The 22,611-nt window shown below is 37.1% G+C and overlaps 1 protein-coding gene across 1 annotated transcript in view; it reads left to right on the top strand.

The window, feature by feature from the left end:
* The window catches only part of LOC131075442 (uncharacterized), an 80,142-nt gene that overhangs the window by 39,611 nt on the left and 17,920 nt on the right, over nt 1-22,611 (top strand). Inside the window, exons 3-6 of the mRNA XM_058012283.2 lie at nt 5,743-5,832; nt 16,084-16,233; nt 16,517-16,641; nt 16,899-17,028. Of these exons, the coding sequence (XP_057868266.2) occupies nt 5,743-5,832; nt 16,084-16,233; nt 16,517-16,641; nt 16,899-17,028 (495 nt within the window). The remainder of the gene's footprint in view (nt 1-5,742; nt 5,833-16,083; nt 16,234-16,516; nt 16,642-16,898; nt 17,029-22,611) is intronic.

Here is a 22,611-nt window from a genome sequence, read left to right as displayed (position 1 = left end):
ATTCATTTAAGTTGCTAATTTTCCTTTCTAGATTTACACCAGAAATTTCTGATGACTGATTGTTAGAAGGTTCTTATTGGTTTCAAAGTTTAGAGATGGAATGATTACATTTTGGGGGACCTTGTGTAGCTGCCCATACTATTTCCATTGACCAGACCTGGAAATATATGGACAGAGGGTTAGTCAAGTTCTTTTTGAGATCTTCGTGATGCTCCATTTCTTTAAGTTCATTTGAATTTTACATACATGCAGACAGTATTGTGTGTCATTCACTTTTAAATGCATTAAAATATAAGGTGCTTTTGTTTTCCTCTATCTGAATTCTTTATTTTCTATTATACTTCTGAACAAGACATAGATTCTCACAAATATTTACGTAATCAGAAATAAGAGCATCACAGTAGGAAAATCCACTGATCTTTCTGCTTTCCACGCCTGGACAAGCAAAAGACCAGCTTTCAACTGTGAAACTAAGCAACCATTGAGGATGGCCTAATAACAGTGTTGAACACCATGTGATCATTCTAGCATAGACAGTATCATGTCTAGAAAGTATATTCTGCCAGTTGAGGCACTGATGGCTGTTGGAATTGTTTGCCGTTGCACTAAAAGCTCGAACTATCAACACCCGATACAAACGCCAGATTTGACTTGACCCACAAGAGGTGGTTAAGCTATGTCACGAGTTTCCAAGGAGGTGCTGACCACCAAGTCAACCTTCTCCCCCTCAGCACCCACTGAAGGGAGACTCGAACCCATGACCCAAGGCTTTGATACCAATTGTTGGAATTGTTTGGCTTTGCACCAAAAACTTGAACAATCAACGCCCGATACAAGCGCCAGATTTAACTTGACCCACGAGAGGTGCTTAAGCCATGTCACGAGTCTCCAAGGAGGTGCTGACCACCAAGTCAACAATGGCATCTTCACAACTGATAATAACAGCACTTTCAAACATCTCCATACTTATTTCTTTAGCATATCAAGATAGTGCAAGAGCTATAATAGCTAACAGAAAAAACAACAATAAACTAACTAATCCACTGTTAGATTTCTGCCAGCAGCATCCACTTCTCCAATTCTGTTCTTCACACCCAATTTTACTTTCTGGTGTGACTGGGCTGCAGCTAGACCGTCCCATTCTAAAGGAACATGATACATGCCTCTAGCAACTTTGGCCTCCAATTTTATCCAGCCTTGCATGTTTGTATGTGCTGTATTGATTGCAATGGAGTTTTTATGTGAAGCATTTGGGGAAATTGAAACTGATCTTCTCTATGATTCAGATCCTTACCCTATATTAAGGTTTGTTGGATTTTCTCTCTTCAGCCTCTCCATCTTGAGATTTTTAATGGAGTATATACATCTTGTTGGTCCTGAAATTGTTGCTCACGCTCCTAGAGGAAATGTCATTCTGAAGGTGAATTAATCAGCTCATCAATAGAATGTGAGTGATTGTAGGCCATTTGTTCACAGTGGATATTCTCTTCTTTATTGAAAATGATGTAGTAGTTTTCAATGAACGTTGGGCCCCAAGGGTTCTTACGACACCAAAGACTAACCTAGTGTATATTAAGCTGATAAGAACATTATTGCACAAATGTAAGATGAAGTTATGCACAACATAATTCCTTAGATTAAGAACACTTATGGCTCACTGTAGATGCTTCCTTGGATGAATCATTGAGTCATGAGGTGCGTACAAGCTACTAACCTACTCCTAAACTATTGGTGGTAGATGTTTTTCATTTTGAGTGTATAGTTGATCATAATATTAGCATTGTGTCTAATCTAGTGGGTTATAGAGTCAGTTTACCAAGGGAAATAATGCATTGAAATCACAATAGAATAAGATCTATGCATATGCACACCAAATATATGATATCTAAGAATTGAATATACTTAAGAATCCATCTCCAAACTTCAGAAATCCATGTGAAATAAAAAAGAGACCATTACATAGTCTACAATGAATTAAAATGCTGTGACATTCATCAAATCTGTATTACAATCTTACCAACAAATATTGCAAGAGGAAACTCTAAGCTAGAAAGTACAATATGTTATATAGAAGTTATCCAAAAAATCTACAAATGGCCATGGAGACATTTGGTAACACACCATTTACCATACAAAGTCCTTGTGATTTACGAGACGTTTTGTTCTTTTGGCAATTGGACTTGTACGAGTTGAAACCCTAGATATTTCTTGGCTCTTGGAGTCATGTGGAAGGTGAGAAAAAATGATCCACTATTTGTTTGGAGACAAACTTGTATATAAAGCATTTTGTTTGGTTACTTGCTTGGGAGAATTCAATGGAGAACAAGAGGTCATGAATGTGGCTTGCAAGACAAGTGAAACCCATGGAATCTGTAGTTAGTCCTATTTGGAGCTTGTGTGAAGATCTCTTCAATTGGAATTTAACCATTGCATTCATGGTGAATTGGACTTCTTCATCATCCATTGTTGAATTACGCCTAGATTTGTGCCCTCGTGATGAACAACGATTTTTAGGTGGGAAAAACTTCTTGGAGCAGTTGTACAAGTCAAATTGGGTCATTAACAGTGTTTGGTGAATGATAGAGTCAATTTGGAGGAAATGCAAAAATTTGATGTAGGAGTGGAGGTTAGGACAAGAGATGTCAAAATCAGAGGTCAAGATTGGACATGTGGATGGAAATCTAGAAGTCGATTGAAACTCTGCAGATGGATGAAGTGAGTTAATGTAAGTATTTGGAAGAAATAGGTGAAAGGTGAGGAACTAGAGGTAAGAACATCCCAAAGATTAAAGGAACTCTACAGGATAGGTGTAAAGGAATGCCAAGATTAAAGGAAATCTACATGATAGGTGTGAAGGAATGGTAAAGCTATTGGAAAACTTTGCGGGAATATAATGCAAAATTGAAGGTTGAAAGTGGAAGTCTGAAAATCCATTGAAAGTCTGTAGGAAAAGTATTATCCTTAAATTGAAGTTCTCCAAAAAGGACGGGACATTGAAATGGAGTCTGAAAATCCATTGAAAGTCTGTAGGAAAAGTATCAGAGGGAGTGCAGTAAAAGATGGAAGAATGAGAGGTCTAGATGTGGAAAGTAGAAATGAAGGAAGTCCAAATGAACCCCACAAGTTTGCAAGAGAGAGGTGAAATGAAAGGAGACGAAGGTGGTAATGGATTGGAGGTTGAGAAGTCAAGAGATTAGGAGGTGAAGGGAAGACGAAAGTAGTCTGTAAGAATTTTGTACAAGGGATTAGAAAGGATGTAAGAAAAACATGTGGAACCAGCAAAGGGAAGTGGAGGAAGTTCAAAAGTCGGGAATTGCGTTAGGGATCTGCAAAAGGAAACTGGATGGAATGTAGGTAACGATTGAGAAATTCGAGGCTTGGAGGTGGAAATAGAAGATGAAAGATGATTGTCAAAACTTATTAAATCTGCAAACTAGAGAAATGGAAGATTGTGTGGGGGTGCAGAGAAGGATTAGGGGTTGGGAGATTTGGAGATGGACAAGATCAGAAGAATTCCAGATGACCTTATCAAGTTTGCAGATTTAATAAGTTTTGACAATCATCTTTCATCTTCTATTTCCGAAAAAGAGAGAATGTGAGAATGCAGTAAAGGATGGGAGGTCGGGACAAATAAGTATCTAAGAGATGGGAGCAAGCTCTCTTAGCCTAGGCCACTAGCAACCTTATCAGGTTATGTTTTGGCTCTTCTTGATGGCTGACAATGTCAGTACTATCCTACATTGTGATTCTAATGTACTTGTAGACTTGGAAGAGCACTACCTAAGGTCGACATATGCTTTTGCTTCTGATATTTATGCTCTGTAATTCATGCTAATATTTCTCTAAGCATTTGTATGTACCTTTCTAGGTTCAACCACATAGACAGATTTTGTACTTAAGTTAGTTCTTAGTGTGTATCCCGATTCTTATCTTCAACATTTAGTATCAAGTGCAAACACATATGACCTCTGATTTTTATCCCTTTTCTCCAGATACAAAAGTTTGTTTTCCTGATGCCCTTTGAAGCTTTTTAATTCTGCTTTCATCTCAAACACTGGCAGCATCCTCTTCCATACATTTCCCACCAGTCTTTCCAATAAATTTGGTGAGAAGGGCAGTGGAATTCTGAGGGTTCCTTTGGTTTATTTCCAAGGGGTGCACTCAGTCTCTCATATGGTTCTTAGCCTTGATTGCCAGGGTCGTAGAATATTGAAATTGACTCCTCCATTGTTTGCAAAAATTATATGCATTGTCATGTGCTAGAGGAGGTACTCATTGATATTCTAAGATTCTTCCAATGCTGGTTAGGAGGTTAAAGAGAGATCTTCAAGTTAATATGACCCTCAATTTGGGGCTTTCTTCAGTCTATAGTTATTTGGGGGTAAGGTTAATGGAGGCAGTTACAGGGGTTGGGATTTTCTTCTGTCTTTATACCATGTTAAAGGGAAAATACACAAAACCAGAAAATTGAAAAGATAGGGTACAAAAGGCTACCTTGGGATGCAGCAGAAACTTTCTGGGAATTGCCATGGGGGCCTGTGATGATGAGGACCCAAGGAACACTGAAGTTGCCCATCACCAAAAAGAGACCTACCTAGAGCTCCCTTGCCAGGCATGAACTAGAAATTCTGTAATTTCAGTCCAATATTATTGCAAACAGATATATGAAAACACACACCATTAGCTATACAACAAATTGAAATGACCTTTCAAATTAAGAAGATAAAGAGGCAAATTGAGGAGGGAGAAACCCTCAGCAGGGGCATCATTTTTCCCTATGTTTTTTTCTGTCCTTTCTTAATATGTGTCATTACACATGGTATCATTTAAATAATTGACATCCCGTTTAATAAGCCCAAAATGAAGTACAAGTTGAGTGTTTAATCACATAAATTAAAACCTTTGAAACATGTTTGAAACAAGGAGCAGGCAGAAGGTTGTGCATGGCCACTATATCACACAGTTCTCCTGATCGTCTTTGCCTCTCATGGGACACAATATTATTAAGGGTTGTTCTTACACCACCTTCCAATTTATCTGCATCAGAATTTTTCAGCAGCTGCTGGGTAGGGGAATTAAGTGGCTTTATTCTTCTTCTGAGGTTATTATTGGATTTTCCTGCATTTATAAATATCAACCATATCATGAGTTCCTTTAACCAAGGATATTTGCCTATTTAGTAAATATTTCTCCAGAATGAAAGGTAGTTAGCAGACATTCGTAAACCAGTTTTTACCTCCAGGAGACTCATACAATTGTCTCTAGGACACTTCTTTCTGTATTGTATCCCAAAGGCCTCTGCAGCATTATTGTTTGATTCTCCCAGATCAGAGGCATACCACAAGATTAAGATATTTCCATGTTTGAGGTATATTCACCCCATTCCCATGGTCCCTGACTTCCCACAGGAAGCTCCATCTGTGTCCCTGTTTTGTGTTACATGAATTGGGGTTCTCCAATCACATTTCTATCTTCTTTTCAACTAGCCACATCATGGGGGGCCGTTAAGTACTTATATTGTTTTATGTTGTTGCTTGCCAATATTATGAATACATTCAGCTTGCATGATTTCTTATTTCAGTCTTAACTTTTATGCTATAAGCTATAAATTCTGCAAAGTTTGTAAACATCCAGTCAAGTTAAACTTCTATAGCTAGGTTTGGATATTCTATGTTGATTCTGTGTAAGCTTTCTGAGAAAGTAATGATCGTGTGTTATTTTGTTTTAATATGATGGTTGCAGAATGGATTGCATTCTTTATGCCCAGTTCTATGGTCAAAAGACAGTGAATGGTGTTTTCTGTCAATGATCTGTCCCAATTCATTAACTTGTGTAAGTATCTCATCATAGCTGCAATTATGGATAGTTACAGTTAGTTATTTTTTGCTTTGATTCCTTGAACTTGTCCCACACAATATTCAATTGGACTTTTCAAACTCAAATGTGAATTTTTTCTCTCTTACAAGTTGGTTACATCTTGTTCTTGGGAGGACATTCAAAATTTTTACTTTGACAAGAATAGAATGGATTTTTTGAATTGAATCAGGTTTGGGATATTACTTTGTAGGGTCGTTGACTTCCATTTGTTTTACTGGCAAATAGTTCATACATAAACTTACTAGTATGTCCAGGTTTTAGCTCTCTGCTGGCAGTATTTAAACTTCTTCATCATTTCTGCATAAGTTTGTGTATTGAAAATTAAATACAATATTACTTGTATATTGTGGCTATTGGGATGGTTCCTGACAGTTTTAACCCATCTGCTTCATACTTCAAAACAGTTTAGAACCTTGATCTGTTAAAATAATAATGCAATGTTTCTATAATGGTCATCTTAGTGTTAATCATTTCATTTCCTTTTAGGATGTTTTCTTTTGTGTTTCTATTTTTGACCATTTCTGTTATGGATAGATTGTCTTGTACTCTCTATTTAAGGGAGTTTTCATCTCCATTTGTAAATATTGAATATGAGTCTATTATTATTTTATGGTATTAGAGTTTAGGTCATTTTGGTGATTTTTTTGTAATAAAAAAAGTCATGGCTTAACTACCTAGAAATTTTTTGGAAATTTTTTGAGTTGATCTTTTTGTGAAAAAATCGTCGGTAAAAATTGAATCATCTAATTATCTTTTTACCTAAAATAGTTTTTTTTTAGAATTTTTTTTTCAATTTTTTTATATTAATTGTATTACTCTGTCTACAAAATCGCAGGTCTACTACGATGATTCTTTTTGTGGAACTTTAGTTATGAATCACATAGGGTTTTTGTAGGTATGTTTGTCGTTGTGCCAAAAGCTCGAGCTATCAATGCTCGCTACAAACGCCAGACTTACCCAGATCCACGGGAGGCAATTAAGCCATGTCGCGAACCCAGAAGGAGGAGTTGACCACCAAGTCAACAATCTCCCGCTCAACACCCACTGAGGGTTTTGCACGGAGGGAATGAAGGAGACCTCTCAGGATTCGAACTCGTGACCCAAGGCTCTGATACCAATTGTAGGTATGTTTGCTGTTGCGCCAAAAGTTCGACCTGTCAACGCCTACTACAAATGCCAAACTTACCCAGATCCACGGGAGGTGGTTAAGCCATGTCGCGAACCCTAAAGGAGGTGTTGACCATCAAGTCAACAATTTTGTGGTTAAAAATGACTCATTTTTGCTGAACATTGCACGTCGGGTCATGATTCCATCTTGCATGGGTCGTGATTTAGGTCATGCGTGGCCCTTTTTGTTTGTGGTCGTTCCAATTTGTGGCCATGTATCTGCGTGATGCTTTTGTTTTTCGCGACACTATTGACGATAATGAGGTTTTTTCTTGGTTGGAATCTGGTTTCTTCCTATGTTTTTTGTGGATTCAAGGGTGTGCTGAAGTTCATGATTTTCTTTTGTGTTTTCTTGTGTCTACGGTCTTTCATTTGAGGAGGATATTTCACGGTTTTTCGACGATTTTTGGTGTTTTTCCTACGTGGCAGCTTGTGGATTTGGTCCCTAAAATCTCAGTCTTTTGTTTTTTGTTTTTTCTCCATGCGATGATTGTTTTGCACGTTTTTTTCCGCATGATGATTGTTTTGCATGTTTTTTTCTGCATGATGATTGTTTTGCACGATTTTCCAAAAATTGGTGGGTCTGCTGAAGGTTCCTTTTGCTGCGCGATGTCAATGTTAATCTATCTTGCGAAGTCCACAGGGTTTTGCATGATTTTCTCCTAAAAATTGTGGTTGGTTTTTTGTTTTTTGCGCATACAAAAATCGTGGGTTCTTTCTTTGCCGGAGGGTTTTTTTTTTTTTCCACAAAAAATCATGAAGGGTGATGTTTTTTTGGGTTTTTACCATTTTTTCCGCAAAAACGAAGGTGTGTCATTCCAGCATTGCATCAAGGGTTTGATGATTTTTCCCAAAAATCGTGGTTTCTTGCATCTTGTTTTGGGTCACACCTGGGGTTTCTAGGGTGAACGGTGTTCTTGGGCAAAAGTTTTTGACAGGTTTTTTTGGACAAAATCTGGTTCTTTAAGAATGTGAAATTTTTTGAGAAGTTGATCTCGGTGTATGGGAGGGATAGCTTTGTTACCCAACATCATGTTGGAAGGATTGTGGTAAACTTGGTCATATTCAAAAATTCTATAGAACCAGGGAGGGTCTCAGTAACAGGCTCATGTTGCAGATTGTTCCGAGGAGAATGGGGCAGCCTTCTATGCTTTTGTGGCCATAAGATGTGTAGATTATGTCAAGTCTTATCTAGAGTAGTTAGAAGGATGACCATTATGGGAGGGTATTAAACTAATAATGTATTCTTTAATGGTCATCTTAGTCTTAGTTGCTTAGTTTCCTTTTAGGATGTTCTCTTTCTTGTTTCTATTCTTGATCATTTCCATCATGCAAAGATCCTCTTGTACTCTCTATTGAAGAGACTTCATCTCCTTTTGTAAATATCAAATATCAATCTATTATTATTTCATGATCACCATCAACCTCCCTCTCTGTGTGGTGAGGGGTTATCCTTCCATAGATTATTTGTACTACATGGCTCTATACATAGAATTTACTATCATTTCACTCCTTTATTTCTTGGTTCCTTTTCTGTTAAAAGTTTGGCACATTTTCAGGCTATTGGAGTATATTCCTGCTTGCTATTGTAACTTTTTGTACTCCCAAGTTCATTGAATTACCTTGATCGTTTGTGGATATCAATAGAAAAAAAATCTTCTTTGTATTAATGTTTAGGAGTAGAGATTCTAGTCACTAAAGAAGAGAGGGAATCTAATAGGTATAGGGTAGACAGATCAAGATGTGAAACGCATACATGGTAATGCTTCTGTTAACAAATATTTAAAATACTTAAGAATGTCGGGTTGGAAAAATGCACTGACATTCTTTACCTTCTACAAATTGCACAAATTCTGAAGGATGCCTTGAGGCTTGGACAATTACAAATTGCAGATAAAGTTGATTAGGTAAACAAGTAAGATCATTACATATGAGTGTCGAGACTTGAGTGTTGTGACTTGGTAGGATTCATTTAGTTCTCAGTCATGTAATACTCACTAACAACACTTAGGAATATTTAGTTCTCAGTCTGTAAGAGTGTTGTTACCTTTAGAAATATCAATGGAATTCCATGCTAAACACTAGCAAGCTATTTCTTGATGAGATATAACTTATATGCAAATGCCTTCCCCATTCAGTCCTAAAATATGTTGAAGACTTGAAAAATCAGTCAAATTGGATTGAAGAATATATGGGTGAGCAGATAATCCTTAGGTGAGCAAATAAATAAAAAACTCATGTCAGAATTTATCTTTTGAAAGGAACTGATGACAGAGGCAAGAGAAGTGAGCCAATATAAAACAAGGTTGCAGTCTATGTTAGTGTCAGGAGTAGAAGAAGAGCCAGTAGCCTTGTCTAACCTCACGAAAGAGCTAATGTGGATTCTGATGGTAAAGCTTAAATAGCCAGCTTGTTTTTTGTTTTTTAGGGGTGTAAAAGACCTCAACTAACAAGGTATGGGAACATATATACCTCATATTCATAATTTGCAAAAATGAAAATACTCAAAATGATTACACAATGAAAACTCAAATTACAATCAATATTATTTAATATTCATATTCTTCTTCATCAGAAGCATCAAGGTCAACATCAATTGATTCAATTTCATTTGAACCACAACCAATTGGATTGCCACTCTCACTGTGTCAAGTGCAGAAGCTGGTTCAATTTCATTTTTCAATCATTTGACAAAATGCCAAATCATTAGCAATACAAGGAAAGTGATTTCACAAAACTTTAACAAACAGGTGCTACATATGCATAATGCAAATCAACTGAAATCAATCTCATTAATGCTGATATAAAGTTTACTAAACCTGTGTTCACAGGTACAACTCACAAATGCAACTGAAATGACATTTAATTGCTTGCTTGCTGGCATATTCTGACATAAAATTCTGTCACAAAGTTATGATACAGCTGGGACTGGATAGATTTGGATAAAAGAAATGGCATACCCAAAATGATGAAGAGTGAAACTGAGGTTTTAAAGTGATTTGGGTATGGCCCTTGGTACTTCCTGGGTGCTCAGGTTCGAAGGACCCACAGCGAACCCAGGCACCCAAGAAGTAACCAAGCCATACCTGAATCATACTCGTACGAGGACCTGGGCTTTACTAGGAGTTTCTGGCAACATTGCTTTTAGGCAACTCTCATTGGGTTATCTGAAACCTAAGGAAGCAGGGTGGCCCTTTGAATTTATTTTTTGATATTCAAGGCTATTCTTGTGACAGTGAAGTGGTGAAAGGGACGTTTCATACTACTGCCCAAATCCTAATTTTTATTGCACATCCCATAAAAGTGACTCTCTGATTCGGTCATCTGAAGAATGGACTGGGTTAAGAGGGCCTTCGCTGAACAATCTTAGGAGGAGGCAGAGTGCTCCTTTGAATTGTATTTTTTAACACTTAAAACTGATCATTTGACAACAAAGTGGAGAAGGGGAAGCTTGATTCTCCTGCCTATACATAAAATAATTAGCTGATAGGCTTCTTAAGTGGACAATTGACTGGCAAACCTGTCTAATAGCCCTAAACCATTGTCTATTGCTGCTATACTATTTTCATGTCACTGGAAGCTGGTAGCAACTTTCGCCTAGGAAATTGTCTATTGTGGAAAAAACCAACTTTCAGGCCATTGAGCATACCTCATTTCACCCCTGAAAACAAATTTTTCTTTTTTTTAATCAGTAACGGGCCGAAGCTGATGAGGCGTACATACCTTACCCCCTTGTGGGATTTGAACTTGTGACCTCTCTTTCAAGAGCACAAGTTCTCTACCACTATGCCAACTCAGGCTGTACCCCCTGAAAACAAATTTTGACTTGCAACTAAATTTTTTGTTTAAATTGTTGCAAAACTCTTTTCTAGCTTCCTTGTAATCCCATCCACTTCTTCATCTGCTTCTTCTTCTTTGTTCCTTCACAGGGTTTCAAAATTTTAACTTTTCTTTCGAAGTGGAATGCAACAAATTAGTTTTGAGATACGTGAGGAATAGTTCAGGAATCATCTTTAATCAGGCAAGATGATCTGAGGCCTCTAATTTGGCCCATTCGTGTGGAGGAACATATTTAATTGCCCATCTCCAGGGTGTACCACTGTATAGTTTGTGCCTCCTGATTGACTCTGAAACTAGACATTGTTGTTTAAAAACAGGAGAAATCAAGAGTCAACCATGATGCAATTTGGTCTTGTGCCCTAATCCAGGTGTCTAGTGAAGGTATGGCTATAATTAATGGAGGTTGTGGAAAGTACAGGGAGGAGGGGACACCTAGACAAAAGTCATTTTGGTTAAATTGGTGAAAAAATAATGTGTGATAGATGCATAAGAAATTAGAATTGGGGGTTCACCTATTTTTATGGAGGGATTGAGCTCTTAAATACTTTTGCAGTTGCAGTCATGTAATATAGCTGTCACTTCCAGATAATGTGATAGGCAGGCTTTCGTTTTACTTCATACCTATGTAAGAGGTCTTGAAAGATATGAAGGAAATATACCCAAAATTAAACAAATCAACCATCCCATATTTACATTTGATGGCACCAGGATGATCCATTAGCATTTTTTTCCTAGCTTGTTGGATCAAGGGGACCACAAGTTTCTCAATCAGATTTCCCGTCTCCAGACAGAAACTTCGTGAGCTCCTCTCTATGGAGCTTCAAGCACACGTTCAATCCAGCATTGGCCAAAGATACAACCTGCACACCTCTATCAAACCATCCTTTTGTGAAATCTCTGTTGGAGAAGGCTTTGTGAGATGGTGCTCTGAGAGTCAGTCTTGTTTGAAGAGGCCCAAGTGACCGCCTTGAAACTCTGGTCCATCAGCTTCTGTCTTGATCCTTTCAAGAGTTGGAAGAAGCTCATAAATGGCTGTACCAGCTTCTCCGAAAATGTCCCAACCATCTTGAAAGATGGGAATCTGAAGAGACACTATTGATTGTGTGGTCTACCAGAATCAACTTATCTCCCCTAAAATCCTCCCTGAATTAATATGCATGTGCTGCCTATTTGAAGCATTTGTGTCTTACCAAGAGCAGTCTGCACAACACGTAGCCTTGGGAATATATGTGGCATGAAGGAAAGACAGAAGCTGTCATGCCCTGTCCCTAATGATAAGATAATAAATAGGAAAAGTATATATAAAATAAAATATGTTGAAGATCTCGTCCAATTTGGATAATCCAACCAGGAACAACATTATATGATCAACGATCTGCTCGAGCATAAGGAATTATATTCAAACAAAACCTTAGTCAACAGCAATTCCAACCATCAGCAATCATTGAAGAAATGACAATGAAATGTCATAAAGATTACTAAATGGATTGCTGGAGATAGTATACTTAAAACATATAATAATTAATAATTAATATTAGTCAAATACTGGTTGGCCAGCATCTCAATGGGTCCATATTAGTTAATAAAGGGTGGCAACAATTTAAGGGAGTATATCCTTTTGGAAGGATGGATCCCTTAAGGGTGAAGGGGCATAACCACCAGCCATTGAAGGTGTAAGGGCAAAGAAATGGGCCTGAGAAGAGGGTATGGAGGAAGAAGAAGAAAATAAGAAATAAAGAAGTCCAAGTCTGAATTCAGAAATGGCATCCATGAGGGATTACTATGGGAGATAGAAATATAAGGAAAATATAAGTGTCTGGATCAGCAATCAAGCAAGTGATTTGAATAAAAAGGAAGGTAAGAATAGATTGGTGAATTAAGAAAATCTGTAATTCAGAATTCAGCCATACCTGATCTAGTAAACGTTGTGATATACTTGGATATATGTTTAATATGTATGCTTGATGTATGCAACATGATAATGTTTTTAATACATAATTCCTCACATATTAATATAGGCAATAATACGTATACAACAAATAATATATTTGATACATAACATGTCATATAAGCAATAATGTGGAATATCTAGATTCCTATACTATTCATCAAATTACTGTAATCAATCATGACAAGGTTAGTGAGGGAATATAATGACGGAGAAACTGATTTGAGGTTCTCTTCTATGTACACCACCTCATGGCAGAAGGCTGGCGACCTGCCACATGAGGCCAAGGGGGGCAAGGTGTATCCTGCCTGTGGGCTTAGATGGGAAGGATGCTCCGGGCACACTATTGTGGTTTCCCCTCCAACCTTTATAATGGTTGATTGTTGCAATGGATTCAAAGAAGTGTCAATCATAGGAGGGTGACCAAGGTGCCATGAATAGGGAGGGCAGATACAAGCTTGCCCCACTAAGTAGACCACCTCATCAGGATGGATGGCAGAATGCCACATGAGGCAAGGCGGATGGTATATCCGCTCTTGGGCTTAGTGTGAGGGTTGCTTCGGCACCCTATCATGTCTCCTCTTCCAAGGCCTGTTATGATTGAACTGCAATAATGAATTATAGACATAGCCTTATTTATTTAAATTAAGATGGTTATATGTTATATGTTATATGCTCTTTAACCCTAGCAGAAATGAGTGATTTTATGAATAATATTTTCAATAATTTTCTAACATGATTGCAGGATCTCAACCAGGATCTATCTTGCTTAAACATTTTTTGGTAAAGTTACATCCATAACTATATTACATTTCTTGTTTTTATTGAACTTGTGATGTTAGGGCAAAATTTAGTATAATCCCAAAAGGGGACATTATAGAAGCACTACCAGTGCCTTAGTGTTTTTGTTATTACTATTTATCATTCAATAAATGTGATGCAAATGCTGACTATAATTAATGTATTATACTTGACAATGTGACCATTACAGATTTCTTAATGTATTTGTCATGGTCACACCAAAATTATGGGCACTGACATGACTAAGGGTTTACAGACGTTAGGCTGTCACATTTGAATACTTTAGCTTGCCATAAGCAACACTTACAAAACCATAAGATCTTATAGAAATTTAATTCATGTACATATTTGCATAATGTATATATGATGTAGATGGTAGTTATAGAGCTGTAGTAATATCATTCGTAGAATTAAATGTTTGCGTTTTGTAGTGTAGCACATTGAAATAGAACATAAAAAATGCTTGTTTGTGTTGATAAATCATTCATTGGAATACTAAAATCAATTACATAACATATTATATCACAATTTTTTTAAAAATTTTATTGCACAATTTCTTTGATATTTGATAATTTTCAAAAAAGTGCAGGCTATTTGGTTGGATAGTCCAACCATTGGAAAAGCCTAAGACAAGCAACTTTTCAAAAGAAATAAACCATCTTATATAAATAAAAGCATCCAATTAGAGAATTACAAGCATCACAAAGAGGACAGAAGGTTGGTTTCATGTTTCTCCATGCAAATTCATATCTGAAAAGTAATCAACTATAACATGTATTTATTCATGCAATTGTTGTAGTATACATTCAATAACATCATAATGAAAGTAACATGGATGTCTAGATTTGTTTCTACCGTTGTAGTATTCACTTTTTTTGTCACAATGATGTAGAAGACTAATTTCAAAATGAATGTAAATTGAGTGTTGTGACATGCATATAAGAAGCTATAGTAGATGTGACAGATTGTAGTACGCATTTTCAAGAGTTTAATACACATAGCTTATTATTGTAGTAGTTTTTTCAAAAGTGTTCTTTCAATGGAAAAAAGTGTATTATGCAAATAGATTGGCATTTACAAGCATGTTTAAAGTAACACCTGAAAGCTGGAAATACGTTGGACTCCCAGTGTCGTCCAACATAGATGACACACTCGCAGAGTACTCTACGAGTTTCAAAAAACTCGCTGAGTTTTTGAGCTTTGCGAGTTTTTTTGACTTTAACTCGCAGCAAAAACTCGCCGAGTTTCTTTTAAAAACTCGGCTAGACTAAAAAAAGAGGCCCAAACATGTGAAAAAATTTGGTCTCTCCATCAGGATTCATATATGGAATATAACATTTAAGTATAAGTTCTTATACTTTAAGTTATATTCCATATATACTGTCAGGATGTTTGAGAGTGGTTTCGGACCTCCAAGAGTTATAATGCAAATCTAGTTTTTGGAGGATTCTTCAATTTTCCAGACTTAGTCAAATTTCAGGATCCTTCGACGATGCCCCCAAACCCCTGTCGAAAAATATAGGGGGAAACTGCGCTGATGGAAATAGGGAAAATTTAACCTCCGAGTTTGATTAGGCTCCATATAACAACATAATTAGCATTGAAGAAATCCTGGTATTATACATTTTAGAGTTGAAAGTTTGAAACTATGAGTATGAATGATGAAATTTCAAATATGATGAAAGTTTGAAACTAGTTTTAGCTAGAGCTGGGAAGAGGAAGTTGTATTTACTTTTGGTTTTACAAAAACTATTTACTATTTTGCTTCCAGCCATTAGCATTTCTCATGAGGATGCGATTTTGTAGACACTTTGCATTTAAATATATCTAGAATCAGCTTGTTTCTTTTGTGTTATCATTTATTGACTCATTGGATGCATCTTCTCATTAAATTTTGCAAAAAAAATGCATTTTTTATTAAAATTAAGCGTGTTTTTACGTGGCCGAGTTTTTCGCCGAGTTTTTCCGAGTTTTTCCTGAGTTTTCGCTGAGTTTTTTTCTCAAGGGCTTGGCAAGTTGAGCCGAGTCGCGAGTAGTTCAACTATGTGTTTAACCACCAAAGAGTTTCTATATACATTTATTTTCTTATATATTAAAATACATATAAATCTTACCTTTACTTTCCTATTGGCGTACACCTTGAACCTCCTATAGGTGCAAGTGCTAGTTTTAATTGCCTAGAATGATGAACAAATCATAATAATGATCTGTAGGTTGATTATTTTGTTCTTGTTCTTATAAAATGAGTGGAATATATGAAAGAATTGAAAGTGTGAAATACATTTCCTGGTAATGTTCTGTAGGTAATCATTCTTGTTATGTTTTAGTATTTTAAACTGTCTCTAGTAATAGCAGTTAATCTTGAATTTTTGCTCCCAATGACTGCATGCATTTTGTATATTAGCATGCTCTTTGTATTTTACTTAATTTGTACTTTATGGATTCTGCAGCCATTCATCGATGTGCAGTTTCCAAATGGCCAATTTACTTATGCAGCTGGAGAAGGCTTAAGTGCTAAGGCTTTTGTCCCTGCCTGTGGTGGCTTTCTTCAAGCACAATGCCACTATCCAGGGGAGACAAAACTGAGTTTCTCTTGTAAGGTAGGTTCTCAAATTTCATATCTGGTCTTTATTTCTTCAGGAGCTATTTATATGTTCTATTTTTCAGTTGTTTTTTAACCATATTTTTTATATTTTTGGTACAAAAGTAGTCTGTTTCAAATCTGAATAACTTTGTAAATGTCCAAGGACCATGTTCATATTCACAATCTTTTGAGATTCATGCTAGTTATATTGGTTATATGGAACCAGATGGTTATGCAGAATATGTTTTGTGCGTAAATTAGCTTTTTGCAAGTGTTTATGCTATTTGTTTATCTTGCAGAATAGGTGGGGTACTTGTGTAACACCAGCAGTACAGTGGCCAGATAAATCATTTTCATTTTCCATGGTACAGCCATTACCTTGGCAATGGTCAGGGCCTGTTTTTCAGCCAACTACTCAATTGAGGTAGATGACACATATTTTCTAGCCATTGGTAATGCTCTTAATGTAAACAGAATACCCAGAAATCTCAAATATATTTTCATTACTGAGCTTAATCTACTTTATGGAAAATTCTTGGCAGTTGTTCATGAGCCTCATTGTGCTTTCTTAAATTCAATAAAGATGTTCCTTTACATAGCAACTTGTATGGAATTGCATTAAATTCAGCTGTTAAATATCCTCTGGTAGAAGGTAACTGCTGTATGCTTTTGTTTAAACAGTGTAACTCCTACCTTTGGGGGCCGAAATGGTGGCTTGAAAGCAGAAGTAGTCCACACAATGAGGGACCGGTTTAGTTTTGCTTGTGGCTGTGCATTTACAATCAATCCAACAGCATTTGCCTCAGTTTCCGTAAGTGACAGAATTTTTATCTTTTGTTGATAGAAGTTGTGAAATATCATGTCATTCTTTTTCAATCCCATTTTACTGAATTACTTGGTGTGAAACCATCTGTATTTGACTTGGCATGTTCTTATCATTAGCATGAATGTACAATTTGAAACAACTATATATACGTTTGGTGATCTTTTCACACATCGCTCCATTGCAAATGGGGACCCCCTCTTTCCTGCTTTCCGCCTCTTGTTAGTTAGGGATTTTGGCTGTCAGGTGGCAATATTGAGCTTTCAATGCCCGAGTCTCGTTTTTGTGGTGATCTTGCCCAAAGGTTTTCCATGTGCCGATTAGGGTTTGAATTTTGTTTTTTGAAGTCGATAGGATCATATGTTTCAAAGTCTAAAAATGTTTAGGTGATCCTTCTTGTTTATAACTAGGTAAGAGGGTTCGGATTGCCTTAAGGCAACATCCAAACCCACATAGGACTGGGTCCTATCCTAAAAGGTAACATGCCCCCCAAAACAGGACCGGCCCCATATCTCCACGCCACACCAAAATATGTACCACGCCACAAATCAAATTGGCGCCAAAATGATTAAGGCTGACTTGGAGTATATGGGTTAAAAGCTCATATAAATAAAGTTAAAATGCAAACTCAATCGATTCACTTTTATCTCTCATGCAATCAGCGAAATAGCTCTGCAATTGAAGGTGTGAAATATAGGAGAGGATTGTGCGAACTTGTTCAAGAAGATAGAAGGCATTTGGTATTCCTTGATGATGACTTGGTGTATTTAGAAGGGCAAATCTGATATGATAAAAGGGATCAGATCTGAAGAGTCAAGCTAAGTATTGTATTGATGCAATTAAGATTGAATACATAATCTGACCTGTGGGTCTTTAGTGCTGGGTTTTTCCTCCTTGGAGGTTTTCCCAGGGTATTTGTGTTGTTCTCTTGCTCTCTTGTTTTCGTTCTTCCACCTACTTGATTATGGTTTACTTAATGTTAGAAATCTGATTACTGAACTAGGTCACAAATTTAACAATCCTAAATTTTGTTTAGTCTTGAGGTTGCAACAAGTTTTAAATTTGAACGTAAAATATGGTTAAGTCAATATGCACAAAATCCCGATGGATTCCAGTTTTCCTCTACCCAAATCTTGTTAAAATGATAAAAGTCCTAATGCGAAATGATAAAATTTGATAAGTTTTGACTTTTACAATGTGTGAAAATTGCCATTGTCCCGATTTGAAATGGTTCTCCCCCCCCATGAAATTAAGGCATAAAATCAAGTTGTCCAGATGGGAGACGTTTTTCCACTAAATTTTTAAAGCAAAATTGGACTCTGTCTTGATGGAGGGCATTTTTCCATTGAGTTCCCTGTGTTTTTTGGGAAAATCTTGATGCATCTGGATTCTCCACTGTAGGTGTCCCGATGGAGGTTGTTTTTCCACCAGACCTTTTGAGCAAAATTGAACAAGGAAGGTGAGTCCGGATGACCTACATTTTTCCACCAAGGGTGAAGATGACCAAGTTAAGTGCAATTATGTTGTCCAGATAAGGTTCGAATTTCCACCAAGTTGGAAAATGAGCAGAACGGAGTTAAGTGTGGACAAAATTGTGTTGTCTCGATGAGGTGCATTTTTCCACTGGGATGTTTTGGGGAATTTTAATGAATTTTTTGGAGTCCAAATGGAGTTCAAATCTCCCCCAGAAGGTGTTTTTGATGAAGTTGCTAAGTTTTCATGAATTTTAGTTGTCCAGATGAAGGGTGTTTTTCCACTAGAGATGTTTTTACATGAAATGATGAAATCAAGTTGTCCAGATAAGCATTGATTTTCCCTTGGAGGCAGATTTGTGGTCAAAGTGAGCAAAATGATGAAATTTCATTGTCTAGATGAGGGTCGATTTTCCCCTCAAGGTTAAAATGTGCAAGTTGGGCGAACTTTAATGAAGATTATTTGTCGAGATAGGGATTGTTTTTCCCAAGGTGGCTGGAATTGAATGTGATGAAGGTTTTAAATGACCGGTGTCCCTTCAAATAATATATTTTGCTTTGCGACAATTATTAATGATCAAGTATAATGCATTTAATGACAGATTGTGGAGTTCCAATGCAAATCGATTTTCCACTAGGCTGATATAAGGCAAACTTTTATCCCACATTACTTGTGTGGTGAACTTGGAAGGAGAAAAGATGAATAAAAGGACCCTGTTGATGTATATTTTATGCACATGCAAGCATCAGAATAAAATACCAAAGTACTTTACCCTCTCTTGAACAAAATCACCTCAGATGCTAAGGGTAAGATCAACTAAAATGTTTCCAAGGTTTCCACAGTCAGGTCTTGACGAGTGGGTAACTCAATGGTCGATGTGAATTGCTGTTTTCACTTGGGGACTTACACAATTGTTCGAATCAACTTCACTTATCTTGAATGTGGAATGGGTGTGTTGATAACTTAGGATTTGGCAATGAAGTTCTTGACTTAATTCTAACAAGACTTTCTAAAAAAGGGCAAAAGGGAATAGGGTTCAGGAATTCTATTCTAAAACCTAGAATGTAAGAAGTGGTGAATAAATTTGGTGGAATCAAACTAGGCAAGCTCTCACCATCAAGTCGAACAGATTTTGATACGAGCTTAGTGCAATCATTCAAGGTATATTTCATAGATTTTCAAATTACTACCATCAAACATTGATACCATCCAAGTTGATGCATAACAATGGACACATAATAATCAAAGTTAAGCTTGCATAAATCTCCAATTGACCACGCACGGTGCACTTACAATCAGCAAGAGGCTAGTGTTATGGATTAATGGAAACAAATATACTCAACAATTCTTTCATTCAATCTAACAAACATTGAAAGCAAATTCTAATCTAACTTGGAGGAATTGAGAACCTTGAATGCAAGACAACACTTAAACAAAAATCACCATCAAGTCGAACAATGATTTATATTCAAATCAGCAGCACCTACCAACAATTCTCAAAAATCTCTCTCTCAACGGGGTATATATAGAGTCTCACACAAAATGGATGGCTAAGATTAAATCAAAATCAAGGGTCATGATCATGCCAACAAAGCCCTAGAGTTGCCCTAACTAGTGTTTACATAAAAAAAATGGAGCCACCAACATATGGCCCAATGGAAAGACACCTAGTCATCAAATAGGGAATCTTCTAGAGAAGATTTTGTCCTGCATCTCTCTCTCACAGCATAATCCAAGAATCTAGCCAATACAGAATCTAACTCCTCCATGGAAATGTTGGGTAAGGTATCCTGTTGTAGATCAATCACATCCAACGCATTCGAGCAAGCATCCAAGGTGCTCTCCCAATCTGGCATGAGCTTCTGCAAATTGTGGACATGAATCAATAAAGACACTAAGCCATCTATCTGACTCTTCTTCAAAGAGTCCAACTGATTGAATTACATGAACTTCATCTTGTCTCTCAATTCTACTAAGTGTAAACCACTGTCTTCACTTACATCAACTCCCAATAATTCTTCAATTGAGGCAAGGATCCTCGACTGAATATCATGAATCGATCCTTCCATCTCTGTGCAATTCTTTTGTGCACTCTCATAAGTTGATTTCTTCATGGCCAATGAACAATACCAGCCATGGAAATCGTATCTATCTCCATTGTGCACAATATTCTCTTTGATCAATGTGGACATAGGAATCCTCCTCAAAGCTCTGAGGCGTGGAATAGTCTTCTCCTAAATAGGTCGGAATTCTTCCCAAACTCTCTCCAAATACCATATCCTGAATATGAGTCCTGTTGTCCTGTCAAAAGCATGGACAAACTGAGGAAGGAAATCATCCACTTGTCTCTTCATATCCTCAATCCATTTCTCCACTTCTGAGAGTGTATCTCTTGTTGCCTCATAATGTGTATGTAGTCCACGACCAACTGCAATAAGGGAAATAAGGGTGGGATTCTCACGCCTTATGCCTGCAATGTTCTAAGTTTGATATTCTCTTCTTCGTACTTCTCTCTTCTTTATCTCCCAGTTCAATTTCGCACTAATTGCCTTGAGGGTATCACCAACATCCTAGAATTCTTGCTCTTTTGTAGTGTGGCCAAGGGCAACTAAAGTAATCTGGAAATCCATGGGAGTAGTAATGTTCGTCATCACATCTCCAATAGGAACAGCTACTTGCGCAATCTGCATTCATGTCTCATCTCTAGCTATGTGTGACAAAATCTCAACTTTCTTAGGTTCTTTCTCTTCTCTGCTTCTAGCTAAGTAGTCATCGATAGGCTGTGCTTCTACCATTTTCTTACTTTTCTCCATACTCTTCATCAGCCAATCAGGAATAGCGGCCATCTCCATACCATCATCGAGACACATCTCTCGATCAAGCTCTCTCAATGCCGAGATAACATCATCATCATCATCATCATCAGGATTATCCCTGGTCAAATCATATACATTCTTCCCCAAACTAGTCTCCAAGAGGACAGTTGGAGATCCCGATTGATCATCATCTTCATTAGGTGGAGCAGATGTAGCTGTGGCATGTAAATCGTGGACATTCTCTTGTAATATCATTGTGTTGGAACATTGCTCAACCTCCTTATTCTGTTCTGGCACTTCAACTTCCTTGATTGATGAGACACTGATGGGATGTGAAGGAATGATAGTCTTTTGCTTTTTCTTCTTAACCTCCTCGATCTTCTTCTCTCTAGCCTTGACTTCTCCTGGTGTGTTCTTCCTTCATTTAGGAGCTTGACTCTATTCATCCGCATAATTCCTTATGTCACTTATAGTTCTTTGATCATCTTCGGAAGCAAATTCCTCTTGTTTCATCTTTTCATATGTGAAGATAACACCCATGTGAACTAACTTGTTCATCTGACTGTCTACCCATCCTTGGGAGAAACTCAAGACCTCTCTCATCAATACACTTAAATCTGTCACTTTTAGGTAATAGAATAGCCTTCTTCATCTCATTCTCATATTGTGGATGCGTATGATCCTTGTTATCCAATATCTGATCAAGAATGAGGAAAAGTCCACACTTCCTCATGAAATCCACAGACATCCTAGACAACATTCTTCTTTTCACTGCTTGTTCGTCCATCAAGTTGGCCCAATAATTCTATGTCTACCTTGTGGATGAACTTATCTCTCCTAATCCTTCCAACTTTTTTATCCGGATCAAATCTTTCTCTTTTTTTGTATGTTGCAAATCGATAGAATGCAAATTCCTCAATTGCTATGCTAGCTATTGCGGCGGACTGACAAACCTCCAATGTCTTCCCTACTGAAATAGGAAATGTCATCCCCATTCTATGTTTGTCCTTTTGGATAGAATCAAACTCTAGAAGCTGTCTCACCACCTCAAGTAATATCATTTTGTCTGTAGGATACCTAGGAAACATGTAAGGTTCGGATTGAAATCCATGAATCCTTAGGTATGTGAAAGTGGGAAACTGTATGTACCACGATCCATATTTCTCTATCAGTGTTGTTGCCTCCTTGGACAACCTCCTATGGATTCTGCCTGCAACGTTCGCGTTATGTACATAGTGAATGCATCATTCATTCTTTTATAATCTTCAATTTGATACATGTT

This window comes from Cryptomeria japonica, chromosome 3 (genome assembly GCF_030272615.1).
Source record: "Cryptomeria japonica chromosome 3, Sugi_1.0, whole genome shotgun sequence".
NCBI lineage: Eukaryota > Viridiplantae > Streptophyta > Pinopsida > Cupressales > Cupressaceae > Cryptomeria > Cryptomeria japonica.
The sequence above is the reverse complement of the archived record's forward strand: the minus strand, read 5'-3'. Positions and strand labels throughout refer to the sequence as shown.